This window comes from Nicotiana tomentosiformis, chromosome 4 (genome assembly GCF_000390325.3).
Source record: "Nicotiana tomentosiformis chromosome 4, ASM39032v3, whole genome shotgun sequence".
Taxonomy (NCBI): Eukaryota; Viridiplantae; Streptophyta; class Magnoliopsida; order Solanales; family Solanaceae; genus Nicotiana; species Nicotiana tomentosiformis.
Window position 1 is genome coordinate 20,835,890 of NC_090815.1, and position 16,455 is coordinate 20,852,344.

Below are 16,455 nucleotides of genomic sequence, written 5' to 3' on the forward strand. Positions count from 1 at the left end.
CAGAGAAGTGGACATGTCCTTATGGATGGAGGATAAACTATTAAACTTTGGGAAGTTCTTAGGTGTTTCTTTTGAAGGGAAGGAAGATAGGGTGCTGGAACTGTTGAGGGAGATTGAGCAACAACCCTGTTACGAAGGCGCAGGGAGGGAGTTGGGTAAATGTGTTAATCAAAATAAAACAGGGGATGTAGTGGTGTATCAGAGAAGGGGTCGAGTGGGTGACACGGAGAAGGGGACCTCGTCTAGGGGGGTGGGGAAATGGGGGCTATTGTTGCTTATGGAAGTTAAGATCCTTTCATGGAATGTCAGGGGGATGAATGACCCGAACAAAAGGGCCATCATCAAAGTGGGAGTTAGGGAGTGGGGTGCCAACCTAGTTTGTTTTCAGGAGACCAAAATGGAAGTTTTGTCGGATGCGATCGTGAGAAGTCTCTGGGGAGGTAGTTGGGTGAAATATGACTGGGTCCCTGCAGCGGGAAGTGCCGGGGGTATTCTACTTATGTGGGATGATAGAAGTTTGGAGGTAAAGGAGATTAGGAAGGGAGCTTTCTCTTTGGCAGCTCTCGTCAAAGATAGAGTGAGTGGAATGGAATGGGATTTGGGGGAGTGTATGGGCCGGTAGGGGAAGGGTCCAAAGTGTCTTTCTGGGAGGAGCTTGCTAATATTATGGGGGAATGGGACATTCCATGGGTTATAGGTGGAGACTTTAACACAATTAGATTCCCGGAGGAGAGATTAGGGTGCAATGTGATTTCGAGGGCCATGGAGGAGTTTTCTGACTTCATCAATGATCACTTTCTCATTGATCTTCCTCTGTCAGGGGAAAGGTTTACTTGGGCCAGGGCGGAGGATTCAAACTCAAAGTCCAGACTCGATAGATTTCTAATATCGTCCTCTTGGGATGAGCTGGTGCCGAATGTGTTGCAGATCCCTTTACCTAGGCTGACTTCGGATCACTTGCCTATCTTGCTAGATGGATGCAGAGGGAGGGGGGTCCGTGCTCCCTTCCGGTTCGAGAACATGTGGTTGAAAGGGCCAGGATTTTGTGACAAAGTGAAAGAATGGTGGACCAATTACGGGATATCAGGGTCACCCTCATTCCGTCTGTCGAAGAAACTCAAATTGCTCAAGGGAGATATTATTAGATGGAACAAGGAGGTCTTCGGGAGGGTGGAGGTCAAAATGAGGGAGCTTATGCATGAATTGGGGGAATTAGAGAGAGGGGAAGGGGCGAGGGAGCTAGATGAAACTGAGAAAGTGAGATTGGGGGAGGTTAAAAGTGAAATAGTCGAGCTAGCAATAGCTCAGGAGACTAGTTGGCGACAAAAATCAAGGGCGCTCTGGTTAAAGGAGGGGGATTCGAATACTAAGTTTTTCCACAGGGTTGCGATTGCAAATCGAAGGAAAAACTTCATAGAGTCCTTAGTTGTAGATGGGGTAAGGATCGAGGGAGAGGAAGAGGTAAAAGGGGTGATAGTGGGGTTTTATGAGAACTTATACAAAGAGGAAGTTAGCTGGAGGCCTACTTTGGGGGGAATAGAGTTCAACCACATAGGGGAGGGAGACAATGAGTGGCTAGAAAGAGCTTTCGAGGAGGAGGAGGTGCACGATGCTGTATCGAGTTGTGCTGGTGATAAGGCCCCTGGGCCTGATGGTTTCTCCTTGGCTTTCTTCCAGCTCTGTTGGGACACTGTTAAGGGGAAGTTGATGGAAGCCATCGAATACTTCCACGTGAATGGTGCTTTCGAGAGAAGCATCAATGCTTCTTTTATTACCATTGTGCCTAAGAAAGAAGACGCATCTTGTATCAGAGACTATAGGCCTATCAGTCTAGTGGGGAGCATTTACAAGATTATTTCTAAAATGCTTTCCAACAGACTAAAGAAGGTTCTTGACGTGTCCGTTTCGTCCTCCCAGAATGCGTTTGTGGAAGGTAGGCAGATCCTGGATGCTGCTCTTGTGGCAAATGAACTTGTAGACTCCAGAAGGAAAAATAGAGAATCCGGATTACTGTGCAAGTTGGACCTTGAGAAGGCTTTCGATCATGTCAATTGGGAGTTCCTGGACTTCATTATGAAACAGATGGGGTTTGGGAAAAGATGGAGGGGATGGATCAAGTTTTGCATTTCAACAGTCAGATTCTCTGTCCTAGTTAATGGTAGCCCGTGTGGTTTCTTTCCCTATCCCCCATGCTATTCATTTTAGTGATGGATGCTCTGAGTAAAATGATGGATCGTGCGGCGAGTGGAAGCTTCTTGAGAGGTTTCTCAGCTCCGATCGGGGTGCTCAGTGCCCGAAGAGTCTCTCATTTGCTTTTTGCGGATGACACCCTAGTTTTCTGTGATGCCGATATGGATCAGTTGACCTACCTGAAGCAGGTACTGCAGTGGTTTCAGATAATATCAGGACTCAAAATCAACCTCGGCAAGTGTGAGATTTTCCCGGTGGGTGAGGTTGCTAACATTGATGCTTTGTCGCATGTTCTCGGATGCAAGATGGGCTCTCTCCCCACTACTTACCTGGGTCTACCGTTGGGTGCTTTGAAAAAGGATACTACTGTTTGGAATCCAGTCATTGAAAGGGTTGAAAAACGATTAGCAGGCTGGCAGAAACGGTATTTGTCAAAAGGCGGTAAGGAAGTGCTTATTAAAAGCACTTTGTCAAGTATCCCTACCTATTACTTATCCCTGTTGCAAGCACCTATGAGCATCACAGAAAAACTGGAGCGACTTCAAAGGAATTTTCTCTGGGATGCGGCAGATGGAACTAGAAAGTTTCATCTAGTGAATTGGCAGACAGTCACTTCCCCAAAGAAGTGGGGTGGACTTGGAGTAAAAGATCTCAGGGTATTCAACAGAGCTTTGCTGGGGAAGTGGCTGTGGAGATTCGGGGTAGAAGAGCATGCTCTATGGAGGGAGGTCATAGCAGAAAAGTATGATTCCACGGGAGGGGGTTGGAGGACCAAGGCAATCACAACACCGTTCGGGTGTGGCATGTGGAGGAACATCATGAAGAACTGGGAAGCTTTCTATAGCAGCATCACTTACAGGGTGGGAGATGGAAGGAGAATCAGCTTTTGGAATCACAAGTGGTGTGGAGAGGCTACTCTGAGGGTCTCTTTCCCACACGTCTACAGAGCTTCAAACCAGAAGGAATTGATGGTCCAACAAATACGCAAGGAGCATGAAGGGGAGATAGTATGGGACCTCTCTTTTAGAAGGAACATGCAAGATTGGGAGATTGCGGAGCTCCAAAATTTATTGGCACTGCTATACGGGCAAGATATGCCCCATCCATCTTATGACTCTTGGAGATGGGGGTTGCGTGATGATGGCTTGTTCACCGTAAAGTCCTTCTACCAGAGTATGTTGGTGAGACAGGAGGCTACTTTCCCATACTCATCGATCTGGATTCCCAAGGCGCCCACGAAGGTGTGTTTCTTCGCGTGGCTAGCAGCGAGGGGAGTGATCTTGACATCTGAAAATCTGCGAAAGAGAGGAATTACACATGTTAGTTGGTGCTACATGTATAAAAGCTCAGGGAAGAAGTTGATCATCTTATGTTGCATTGCCCTGTGTCCTGGGGTCTATGGAGGGCAATCCTGAATCTCTTTGGTGTTCAATGGGTGATGCCAAACACTGTAAAGGAAATGCTATATAGCTGGGCCGGTTTCCGTAGAAGAAGCAAGCAAAAGGCGTGGAAGTTCGCCCCGTTAGCTCTCATGTGGTTAGTCTGGGGAGAGAGAAATAGGAGAGTTTTTGAGGGGATTGAGTCTTCGTTTTCACATCTTAAGAATAGTCTTTTATCTCTGATCGTTTTTTGGTGCACACATGTAGCCCCTACTTGTGTAGAAGATTGGGCGTCATTTGTAGGGAATCATGTACTGATGTAAATTCTCTACTTTTTGTATACTTCTTGTATGCGGGAGTTTTTTCTCCCTTTTGATTAATACAATTTACCTTATCAAAAAAAATATACTCACACACACATATATATTCCTCTTCTATTTTTTAATCAAAGTCGTCCCTTTTTATGAAAATTCTTTTTTTAATTTTTTAAGAGTCACTTAGTTCGGTCAATTTCCAGTACAAAATATCAAAAAGCAAACCAGTTGATCAAATAATAAATTCGAAATTACAGGAAAAAACAGAAAAAACCAATAAACCAAACCATTTAAACTGAACTCAACAGTTAGGTATCGTTTTCTCCAATGGAATAGTGTACACACCTAATCTTCATCTATTAGGACACTACAAGAGTGACGGAGAATCAATTTGGATTTTTTCCCTTTAGATCTACAGTAGAGGCTACATTCTTGCTAAGAAGATTGATGGAAATTTACCGTGAGGAGCAGAAAGATCTAAGCATGGTGTTCATTGACCTCTAGAAAGTATGTGATAGAGTACCAAAAAAGGTACTTCGGTGGATGTTGGAGAAGAAAGAAATTCCAAGTCAAATATTTTTTTGAGATGGAAACATATTTGTATATTAATATATAGACTTCACTAAATTTGTGAAGTCACCCATAATTACAAAATGAGTGCCCAAAAAGGAAATTAAAACACTTATAATCCTTGTTCTTCTCACAAGGAATCTATCACATCAAAAATGGATTCATGATCCTCCAAAAACTATCCTTTACACCAAAAATAGAAGAGAGCTAGACATTTCATCTTCGTCTTCTGGATGTTTCTGGATTTGTCTTCAAAACATCTCTGATTTCTCTCTTCCCAAATTGTCCACCATATGCACGCCGGGACAATTCTCCATCTCTCTTTATAACTAGAAAGGCAACCCTCTTTATTCCAGCAAGCTAGAACATCAAGAATTCTTCCCGGCATTGCCCATAAAATTCCCGTAAAACTGATAAAAATCCTCCATATTTGAACAGTGAATTTGCAATGCAAAAAGAGATGACTGATTGTCTCCGCCTCCTCTCCACATAAGTAACATCTAGAGCACAAGTGAAAACCTCTCTTAATTAGATTATCTTGTGTTGGAACCGCTTCTTTTGCTAGTAATCATGTAAAGCAAGCAACCTTGTAAGGGATTTTTACTTTCCATATCATCTTCCATGGCTAACATCCAACCTGGTTATTAGACAGGTTGAATTCCTTATAAGCAGACTTAACAGAAAACTTCCCCTGCCTATTCCCTTGCCATATGATGAGATCTTAATTAAAGTTGATTCCATTGAATAGCTCCAAAGTATTGTAAAACTCTATTACTCTATCAATCTCTCAATCATTTGGAAGTCTTCTGAAGGTAAGATTCCAACCTTGACTAGTCCATGCCTCATCTAGCATTGCTTGTTGTTGTTGATTCAAAGTATATATGTCTGGAAAAAGTAGCTTCAACGAACCTTGGCCTAGCCAATTGTCATCCCACAAGGAAATCTTCATACCATTTCCTACTTTGAATCTGGATTTCTTAATCACCTTTGGCCACAAATTCCTAATTGACTTCCACAAACTTGGTTGTCCATTTCTTAATCACCTTTGGCCACAAATTCCTAATACTTTGAATATGGACTTCTCACTGGTTTGGTTGTCCATTTTCCTTTCATTCCATACTTCTCCCTAACGACCTCTCTCCACAGTGATTGCTCATCTGCCGCAAATTTCCATAGCCACTTCATCATCAAACTATGATTCTGGGCTCTCAGGTTTTTTATTCCCAATCCCCCTGTCTCTTGCTAGTAGTAAAAAAATTTCATTTAACTAGATGAATCTTCTTTTTCTCACTGTTGCCTTCCCATAAGAAATTTCTTCTTAATGCATCAATTCTTTTCACTACATTGGCTGGAATTGGGAATAGAGACATCATATAAGTAGGCATGGCATCAAGTACGGAGTTAATCAAGGTTAGTCTACCCCCCTAGATAGATATTGATTCTTCCAATTTGCTAGCTTCTTTTCACATTTCTCTAGCACACCATTCCAAATTTCTTTTGATTTGCTCTTGGCTCCCAATGGCATCCCCAAATATACAGCAGGTAATTCACCTACATTCCCACCAAGAATATCAGCAAGACTTTGTAGCTCCATTACCTCATTGACTGGATAAATGTAGCTTTTGTGCCAATTTATGTGTAGCCCAGAAATGGCTTCAAAATGAATGAAGATCACCCTTAATACTTTCAGTTGTTCTCTATCAGCTTCCCAAAACACCAAGGTGTCATCAGCATACTGCAAGTGGGAAATCATCATGTTGCTATCAGCCCTACAATTCACATTGAAGCCCTTTATCCAATTATTTGTCTGAGCTCTTTTCAGCATATCATTCAATCCTTCTATGGCGATAATGAATAGGAAAGGGGAAAGGGGATCCCCTTGTCGATGCCTTCTGATGCACCCAAATCGATGCCTTCTAAGCTTTGATGGTTTAGAGGCACTGCTTCTTCAATTACCCAGTCCACAAACATATCAGATTCTTTTAATTGCATGTGCATGTTATTGTAATCTTCTGAAACGTCTCCCTTCCCTTCGTGCTCAGTAATGATCGACATAGCATGTTCCCCATGGATAGATTCTTGTTGATTCTCCTTTTCTCCATCATCGTCCCTCTTTTCTTCATCTTCTTCTGTATTGTAGTTGATTTTGTTGTCACTGGGATCCACTACGCAAATGGTTATTTGATTTCCCACATAAGGTTCAAAGTGTAGAGCTGTAACCTCTTCATTAAAAGGATCTGGCCTCGGCTTTGTATTGGGCAATTTAAAAGCCTTTTCTTCAGATATAAATTCGGCCAAAAATCTGGGCCCAATTCCTTTAAATTACATTGTTGGGCAGCCTTTTTAGTTGTGACTAAAGATTCACGTGACTGGTCACGTGAGTTTTTAGGAATAGGTTGTACTTCTTTCGAACTCCCCACGTGCCCCGTCAGAACTGTATAACATTGAGTCTCTCCCCCTGGTCTCTGCTTGTCCTCTATTACCCGCTGGTTCGAGCGAATTTCTTCACCATTTGCACCGTTGAACGTTCTCACCGGAGCTTCACACCAGATCTGGATTTCGAAGACTACCCCTTCAAATTCTACCTTCACTGCTTTTGGTACTGCGGATCCATCTCCTCTAACCTTTATTCTTGCCCATTTCAAGTGATTTTTTAGCTCCGTCTCCTCCTCAGTTTGAATCCAGCCACCGTAAAACTCCCCAACTTCTTTGAAGACTTTTTGGGACCATAGATGTAACAGAAGCCCTACTAGCCTAATCCATGCATGGTTCATCGTCTTATTGCTTGGAACGGATCCCACCGTCGGAGTCCACCACTGAAGCTTAACTTTGTGTTTCTTCCCGTACCAGTCGCTACTCAAAACATGGTCAGCAATTAATTTCGAAGAAAATTCGAAGAGAAACCGATTCTGACCCATCTCATAAATATTGGTTCCATGTGCTTGTTTCCAAGAACTAGATGCCCATCTACGAATTTCCGATAGAGTTGCAATTTCGGAATTTTCTTCTGTAATGAACCCCACCAAGCACCTGCCTAGCACATCGTTGTGTGTTAGATCACCAGAGATGTGAATAATGTCTCCTTCTGGTTGGACCGCCGCTTCATTCATTTCTCTGCTTGCCCATTTATGATTTCTGACTGTGTTTGAGTAAAACCTTCCTCAATGATTTTGGGAGCATTAATGACATTCCTCCGTACCCCGCTATTAATGAATCTTTCGATTTTTGCTGCAATATCTAACCAACCCGAATTGAATGCTACTTCTGGAACAATAATTACTGACCTCCCCCTGCCTTGGACCCTAATGATGGTTGTATAACGACCATGTTTGTTGTAGTTCCTCGCACAGAAGATTTCTGAGTAATGCTCCTTGGTTTTCCATCTTTTCACATAGTTTCCCTTCATCTTCGATGCTTCCTTTAATTTTTCACACAACCACACCATCGTCTTCCTGCTGAAAGTAGATCTTCGAATGAGATTCCGACCTCGTTCTGTCCATTCATACCATTCTTCAGCATTGGATAAGCATCTAACAATGTCATATGACTTTAAGCCCACTGCAAAATAGATGATGTTATCCTCTCTCATTGCAGTATTTGTATGGATGAGCAGAGGACTTTACAGTGGGTGGACACTGGTTTTTAAGAAAGAAAAAGAGGATTCCGATGAGAAGGTACACCGAAAAATAGTAAAAGACGTCGGAATTAGGATATTCTTGGACTGGAGGGCTCGGAACAGCCTCGCGATGGGGCTGTCTGAAGAAGAAGTGAGATCTGGCCTGGAAATGGCTCACGCGCCGGCGCGTGGAAAAGGAGTCATCGGAGCTACGCCGCGCGTGAAGGCGCGTGGGTGGTCGTACACCGGAGATTCTAGCTGGGTTTTGGTCGCGATAGGTTTGTCTCTTGGATGGTGGTGGTATAATCCTAGGATTCATGAAGAAAAATGCCTCGGGGTAAGTGCCTGAGAGCATCTTTACCACCCCTGTATACAACACTACTTAAGTTATTTTTTAATTCCAAGTCAAATATGTAAATGCCATAGTAGCAGCAAATACAAAGGAGTTACCCATAATCGTGGGTTTACACCAGGAACATGAGCTAACCAGCAGGTCCTGTGGTGCATGCTGTTTGATGATACTGCTACTTGACAATAACTGCGACGGTGTCAACCAAAAGCTTAAACTAAGGAGAAGCACTCAAGAGAGCAATGGTTTTAGGATAAGTAAAAGTAAAATTGAATATGTGCACTGCGAGTTTAGTCTTCATAAGAAGACTGAAGTGAGATTAGACGGGGTTGTGGTAATTAAATGCAAACAATTTAGATATTTAGGCTCTTAGTTCCCGGAGAATGGAAGGATAGATGAGGATGTTACACACGGAATCAAAATCAAATGATTGAAATGGATAAGTGCTACCAGAGTGTTATATGATAAGGATGCCTATCAAAGTGGAAGGTAAATTCTATAAACAGTTATACGCCAAGTAATTTATATGGGAGTGAATGTAAAGGTGTTAAAGGCCACACATCCACAGTATCAGTGTTCCCAAGATGCCAGATGCAAATACTAAGATGAATGTATATACAAGATTAGATAAGACTAAACATGACACATCCGCCAGAAAGTGCAAGAAGCACTTAAAAAGCATGAACTGAGACAATCTTAGGATGATTTGGTCATGTCCTACATCGACCTCCAAATGTGTTGATTTGTAAGTGTGAACCGTGATGAGTGAAGGTGTATAAGAGGACGAGCTAGACCTAAAACCACACAGAAAAGTCGTCTAAGGACCTACATCTCTTGGAATCCAATCAAACCTGGCGAAAGATAGAGTATAATGGAAGAAAAGATCAACACAAGCGATACCAACTAGTTGGAAATGTGTTTTAGCCATGTTAGTGCGTTTATTTTAGATCTTATGCTCTCTAAGACTCAATTTTTAAAGTAATAAGATTTTACTGAATCTTTGGGCATGCTTTCTAAAAGTCTTTTAGCCCCATCACAGATTTTATGCCATTATAAAATATAGAGAAATTCTAATACTTTTTATTTTTATTTTGCATGATGTTGGGTTGAGATTAATTAAATAGACAAAGATTGTCAGTGAGGATTCATATAACCTTGTTTAGGACTGAGGCGAAATGGTAGTTCTTGTTGTTTACTTATCAGAGAAATCAAGTCTCAATGCATTAATCACTTAAATTGGCCTGATAAATTACCTCATCATAACCTCTTCCTTCACGCATTGCTCTTTCTTGCCTTTCCCACTCCAAACGGCTAGCTAATCGTTGCTCAATATGATCACTGAGAATTGTTCGAGGCAGATCTTTTGCTCCAAGAACAGCACTTTGTGGTAAGGGTGTGCGCTCACCTCTTTCAACTTCTGCTACGTAGCAATTGGGACAGGTATACTCAGCTTGCCCACCATCATTCCTTCTACCATTAAATAAAGCACAAATCTGATGTTGCCAAGCTTCACACTTGTCACATTGCACCCACTGCACAAAGCAGTAACCTCTGATTTGATCAGACCAATAAAATTTATTGTTTTTGGCAATTAAGACCAATAAAATTTAAAATTAGAAGAAACAAAACATGTTATTGACACAAAGCATGGACCATACAAGTTTCCACGCCCCATTTCAACAGCAAAAGAGATACTATATTTGTCAAATAAAATGCATAGAGTAGATACCCATTCTTCAGTTTCCTCATCATTTCTCTTTTTCTCCATCTTCGCCTTTGGAATGGTGGTTCCATCAACAATGGTGTCTCCACGGGCCTCATTATAGCATGGAATGCAGAAGTAGTGCCGCGTATCACCAGCTCCAATGGTATAATACATCGCATTACGTTTAAGACGAGCACCACATGGAGTACAATATATGGGTGGAGGTTCAAAAGTTAGCTTCTCAACTGCACATAACTGACAAGAATTTTCACTCATAGAATGCTCCATTGCTTGATTTTTTTCTGCTTTTGCTTTGCTCTGTCAAACAAATAGAACAGAATTTCATCCATGGAAAGAGTTTACTCATGCAGATTAGAAATGAAACCAAACATGTCACTGGAATAAAGACCGTAGAGGGCAACAAATCAGCTACTTGTCGAACCACACACATTGAAGACTAATAGGAAAAAAACGAGTATTAACAGTTTTATAAAGTCAACATAACATGGTAGAAGGCATACATGAAAGAAGTTAGAATAGTACAATTCCTGTAAATAGCATAGCACTTCATTATCATCAACAACTCAGAGTTAAACCTTCCTTGACAACGAATTATGTCTAACAGATTTGATTAGCCACTCACTGACTATATGGAAAATTAAGATACATAATATAACTCCCAAATTACCCATTGTTCTTGATTTCAACTTCAGCTTGAGTACAAGAAGTTCTTGCATTGCATCTCAAGACTAATTCACCGGGTACTTGCTATCTCCCACCAGCACAAGTACCACATAACTTTGTCCCCAAGGCCTTAGACATACAGAAAGGAACCGTTTTTTGCTTCTGCTAGTATTTGAAACATGGTTCATTCCAGCTTCAATGACCCCAGGTAACACAATTGAGACCAGGACAACAAATATATATGACCCAACCAACAGTTAAAACAGAAAATGCACGCTCTTGACATTGGAAAAATCATTTCAGCCCAATGCAATACAAACTCAATTCAAAGTATGCCCTTATAACTTTAGCATACTTGGTCAAGGTGTAGAACTGCTAAATCTTAAGGAATTTCTCAAAACATGCCCTCTATTTAATCCTTTAAGCAACTCTGGCCACTTCTTCAGGTTACGGAGCATCCGTATTTTTTTTTAACTAACTGGTTATCGAGTTCTTATCTAGAAAAGGAAAAGAAAAAGTAAATCAACTCATACTTAAATGGCATGTTCTTTAGCAATCAACTGCAAAATTCCAAATGTAAATAAGTATGTCGGACAACAAAGCGTGAGCAAAACAATCCCAAGTTAGGAAAACCATATTTGACAGACCTGGCCTATCCACTGTCTCAGACCTTTAATGTGTTCCCGGACTTGCTCGGGGGTGAAAAGTTCCATCATTGAGACACCCTTTATTTTAGGCTTCCCAGATTTGGATCCACTCGTACTTTCAGAAGGCGCTGATGTATTTTCCTGTTTAGGCTGATCTATGTCCTTGTCAGCATTAACATTTTCCTGCTTCACAAGACAAGCTGGAGTACTTGATGCAACAGAATCACCAGCAGGCCTTTGAGTGTATGTATCCTCCAAATTATCATTTGCTATATTGGTACTACCAGGGTTAACTTGCACAGCATTTGCAAGAGTTTCGCTCTTTACTTCAGTGTCTGCAGTCTTCATTGCCACAGCATCATTCTGTTCGACAAGCTGAGCATTTTGTAAAACATTAGACTCACCGGCCGAAACTGGCACAAGATTTTCAGTTTCCAAGACAAGAGGTTGAGAAGATGGCTCTATTTTCATGCGTTTAAGAGAAGGCTGCAAATCTTCTGGAGTTTTAACTGCCACTGGACTCGTCTTGGCAGTGAACTTAGAAGCAGTTTCAACAGCATCATAGGTTCTACAAGTACCATTGAGAGAATTTGCCATATCAGACATATAGCCAGGACGAGCACACACTTTTTGATGCGCCTGCAGAAATTTCTTAACAGGAATGCAAACGGGACAGTTTTCATTCTTGCAATGCTTATGATGGTTAATTAAAACCTTTGTTTCAGGGCACCGAGGATATGGGCAATCAAATTTAATGCATCTTTCCATATGCCTCAATAGTTTTTGTGCATGTATGCAATTGTTTTCAGGACATTTTCCTTCAGGAGCAGAACATCGACGTGCATGGATCAAAAACAACAGCCACCTCTTCTGATTAAGATACTGTCGTTCACGAGGAACGTTACCAGATCTGCATATCGTACTGCTCGAATTATTGGTTTCAACTGCTCTATTAGCAACAGATTGACTGGCCAAAGACCCCTCTGTATTGGGCTGGGCTTCCTCTTGTGTGGAAGTTCTCTGACGCAATTCCTCTTGTGCATTCGGTTCAAAGAAGCTACCTGGTATCTGAGACCCATCATGAGACTTGGGATACCATTGACCCTGCAATGCTGCATCAGAATAAACTCTATCAGAGCGACAGCTTAAACCAAGAAGCAATAAGCTGGTTTGGATGCAACGTTGTTGTGTTGGATCTGAAGATTGAGAAAGTGATGAACAGATATCCTGCTGACTAAATAAAGGAGAAGCAACTGATTACCTTTAGATTGGTCTCCAACAGTATTCTGTTGAAATTGATTTTGCATATCAGAAAACTGAAATTGCTCAGCAGAGATCTGTGAGCGCTGGGCATCATCATGATTTTCAAGTTCAGATTTTACTTGAGTACCAGGATTAGATGGCAGCTGAGCTTGACCAAAAACATTGCTCCTTAACAAAAGTTGGTGCTGACTTTGTAGCTTCTGTTGGGTTAAATGCTGAGCAAATCGATGTTGATGATGGAATTGTTGAGGCTGCTGCTGATATTGTTGATGCTGACGAGAAGATAAATGGTCATCTCCCAGATAATGCTGGGACTGAAAGTTCATCTTCTCCGATTGATCGACAGATTGAACCTTTAGATTTGGCATCTGCTGAGAGGCAGTCAAGTTCGACTGATTGCTCATCAGAGTTGAGTTTACTTTGGACATGGACTGTAAGGCTACAGCACTCGAGCTCTGATTGCCAATGACCGTCCCTGCAGAAGACACAGGAGCATACAAGTTTCCAGACACTGAAGTTTCACAGTCGCTAATACCATATCTATCACCTGTTATCAAAACAATGAAATAGCTCACAATACTCAAAACATGGAAAGTAGTATATTGCCGGAATTAGCTTAACGGTATGTGTGGTGCTGAGGAGTTACCTTGCATTACTGGTCGCTGATGTTGATCAAAATGTTGAGATAGCGACTTTGGAGAGTTCCCATACACGGTCGCTGATGTATAGCCCTCGGAGGCTCCAGGACCATTCAAATGCTGCAAATTATTCCCAATCATTCCAAGCCCCCCATTCAGAGGCGCAGTTGACTGTCCATAGGATCTATTCTGCAATCCTGACCTGATTCCACCACCCATATGGCTGCCAAGTGTATGCAGTATACGGCTGTTTTGACCAGAAATATGCTGCTTTTGTTGTAGTGGCTGTGACACGGTTGTGGAATCAACGCCAGAAAAGGCAGCACCACTATTAGATGATTCCAAATTGATGTAAGACGGTACACTGGTATTACTATTGGATTTATTACTATTACTAAACCCAGGAGTGGGAATCATTTGGCTTGTTATTCTTTGTCCACCCATGGATGGTACCAGGTTGTTCCCACTAGAATTGATCGAGAAATTGGATGTAGACTGTTGATATCCATTTGCCAAGGGGCCTGCAACGATGAGTTCTGTTACACCAGAGTGAAGTAAATACCTTATGAATTTGGAAAACAGTAATGCTTAAAGTTACTATCAGCATAAATAAATGAAACACCATGTATACTGCCAGAGGGCAAATCGGTTGTCGGCACGAAGCTTCCAGAGTTAACTGCAGAGGATGGAATAGTACTTCCACCAGTCACGGAACTGTCGACAGATGATGTCCCAATAAGGGACGAATTCACACTTCGAGACATGCCTGGAGTTGGTATCATTGTACCAATGGAGGTTGACGAATTAATCTGGGAAAATTGTTGGTTATGATTATTCATAGGAAGGCGTTTAATCAGGGCAAGTAATCGGTTTTCCAGAGTCGATAGATCCAGATACTCCTCCTAAAAACATGAAAAAAGAAGAAGCTTCATTTGCAAAATGAATAGAAATGACCTTTCATGATAGCACCATCTTGTACAACATAACAATATTATAATAAGCAAAACTGAAACAACAATAAACCTTCGACGAAGCAGTCTTAAACAAGCTCTCCTCCAGGCGTTTAACTAGATCTATAACCCTCTGTGGTTGCATCTCCTGGGCTTGCTGCTGCCGCCGCATGAGATACTCATAGCTGGAGAATAAAAAGGTTGTCAACTTCACATCAGCTATCATCAGATAACTCAGCAGCAATGCAGAGGAATCAATTCCATACAAAAGAGATTTAGCAAATAACTGGAAATTTTGGAAGAAGAATCACGAACAATGCAAAAACAAGAGCATCCTTTTGAAGAGAGAGTACGTTACGGAGAATCTTAAAATAATGAGACACTAGGCTCATTTTAAACAATGTAATTGAAGTTTTGAAAAGCACTCAAGCACCTCTTTATGTTCACACACCATTGCCCCGAGTATTTATAGTGTTTACCTCCCAAAAGTCATCAAATCAACGCATCAGAGTTCGTACCGAAGGGTAGATAACAAAGCCCTCCACAAGTTTTTGTAGAAGCTAAACAACACCTCAAATACTCTCTTTCATCATCTTCTATTGTTGTCTTTAAATGTCAACGGAATACTCTAGCATTTCGAAGTTGAGGTGCTTTCTAGAATCCTAATTAATAATACTTCTATAAAAATTCATCACTAAAACAGAACAATAGCTTGTTAAAACAACTTTCAAGAGAGTCAGTGCTTTAGGAGCAAAAGAATGGTAAGGAGCCCAGCAGATGAACAAATAGCAGAGTCTGACAAGATGACCAGAACAAATAAGTTTTGCCTCCTTAAAAAGCTTTTCAAATAAGTTCATACTGGAATAACTAGAAGAACAAAATATGTGTATCCAACCTCTAGTTATCAAATATGACCACCAAAGTGCTGCAGCAAGAAAATTCTTTCAGCATTGAAGAAAACTTAGTTATCAAAGAAAATGTGTTTAACTAATGTTAATAAGTTGGTCATTAGTAGCACTTCACCTCAGTCTGTCTACACAATCCAACTCCACATCCTTCTCTATAAGGACTAAGAAAGAAAGAAATTGCCTTAGGAAAATACTAATGGATGCCTGGATGTATAATGTATCTTCCTTCATATTTTAAAAAGAAATATAATATCTTCCTTTGTTGATTTTTAAATCAAATAAAAAAAGACAAGAAATATAATATCTTACATCTTCCGTGAAATATGTTTGCGAGCTTTCAAGAACTCAGACTCCATGTTGGGCATAGTACGATGGACACCTGGATTTTGCATCTGCATAGGAAAAGGACTTCCATTCTGCTGGGCTAGCCCAGACAAAGAAGTGCCACTTTGATTTGGAACCTGCCCTGAAATCTGCCCTGACATATGCTGGAAATTCATCTCTTTCTTGTATCCTTCTAAATAAGGTATACTTCATAAAGTGAACTATCAGCACCCCATCAAATGGGTGAGAATCCCATACTTCATTAGCTGCTTAATCAATTTTGGGAATATTGTGAAACCTGCAGTTGAAATAATAACCAAAGATAAATAAAAGGTTGGGTGTCTAATTTATCACGTAATCTAAAAGAATACAAGAGAAATTGCAATTTGAAAGAGGGAAATAGCAAAAAACAGTAGCTACAACATGATGTCATTAAAAAAGAAAAGAGAAAAAATCAAATAACGATTCTCATGTATATGAACAACAGGACAAGCACAGGAACAGCAATACATTCCCAGTGATGGGGACTCCAACTAGCTTCCTCGCTAAACAACAGACTCTACACATGATTCATATTCAAAAGAACAACAGCATTGTATAAAAATTTTAAAAAAAAGACCACTAACTAATACAATACTTGACTCCGAATAAAAAACAGTGAGTGCTCATGTTGACAATTTCGAGGCAAAGGAGATACACAAGTCATATGACAATCAAGAAAAAGTGATACACAAGCCATATAACCAAAAGTAAATTCAGAAGAATGTGTAGGACAAGATTGAGTCATAGACACAAATATACATAATTTTCGACACCAACTTTGTGTTTTGTTAATGAAATTCCACTTACAAAAAAACAGAGTATGTTAGTTTGCTGTTAAAATCACAGTCTAAGGCACTGATATCATGTTTAAACAGC

General features: G+C 40.9%; 1 protein-coding gene across 1 annotated transcript in view; it reads right to left on the reverse strand.

Annotated features, from left to right (window-relative positions):
* The window catches only part of LOC104085966 (histone acetyltransferase HAC1-like), a 30,601-nt gene that overhangs the window by 13,105 nt on the left and 1,041 nt on the right, over positions 1-16,455 (reverse strand). The window contains exons 2-9 of the mRNA XM_070199637.1: positions 15,523-15,835; positions 14,379-14,490; positions 13,978-14,257; positions 13,364-13,876; positions 12,716-13,264; positions 11,455-12,566; positions 10,148-10,441; positions 9,672-9,950 (exon numbers count right to left, since the gene is read on the reverse strand). Of these exons, the coding sequence (XP_070055738.1) occupies positions 9,672-9,950; positions 10,148-10,441; positions 11,455-12,566; positions 12,716-13,264; positions 13,364-13,876; positions 13,978-14,257; positions 14,379-14,490; positions 15,523-15,713 (3,330 nt within the window). The 5' untranslated portion in view covers positions 15,714-15,835. The remainder of the gene's footprint in view (positions 1-9,671; positions 9,951-10,147; positions 10,442-11,454; positions 12,567-12,715; positions 13,265-13,363; positions 13,877-13,977; positions 14,258-14,378; positions 14,491-15,522; positions 15,836-16,455) is intronic.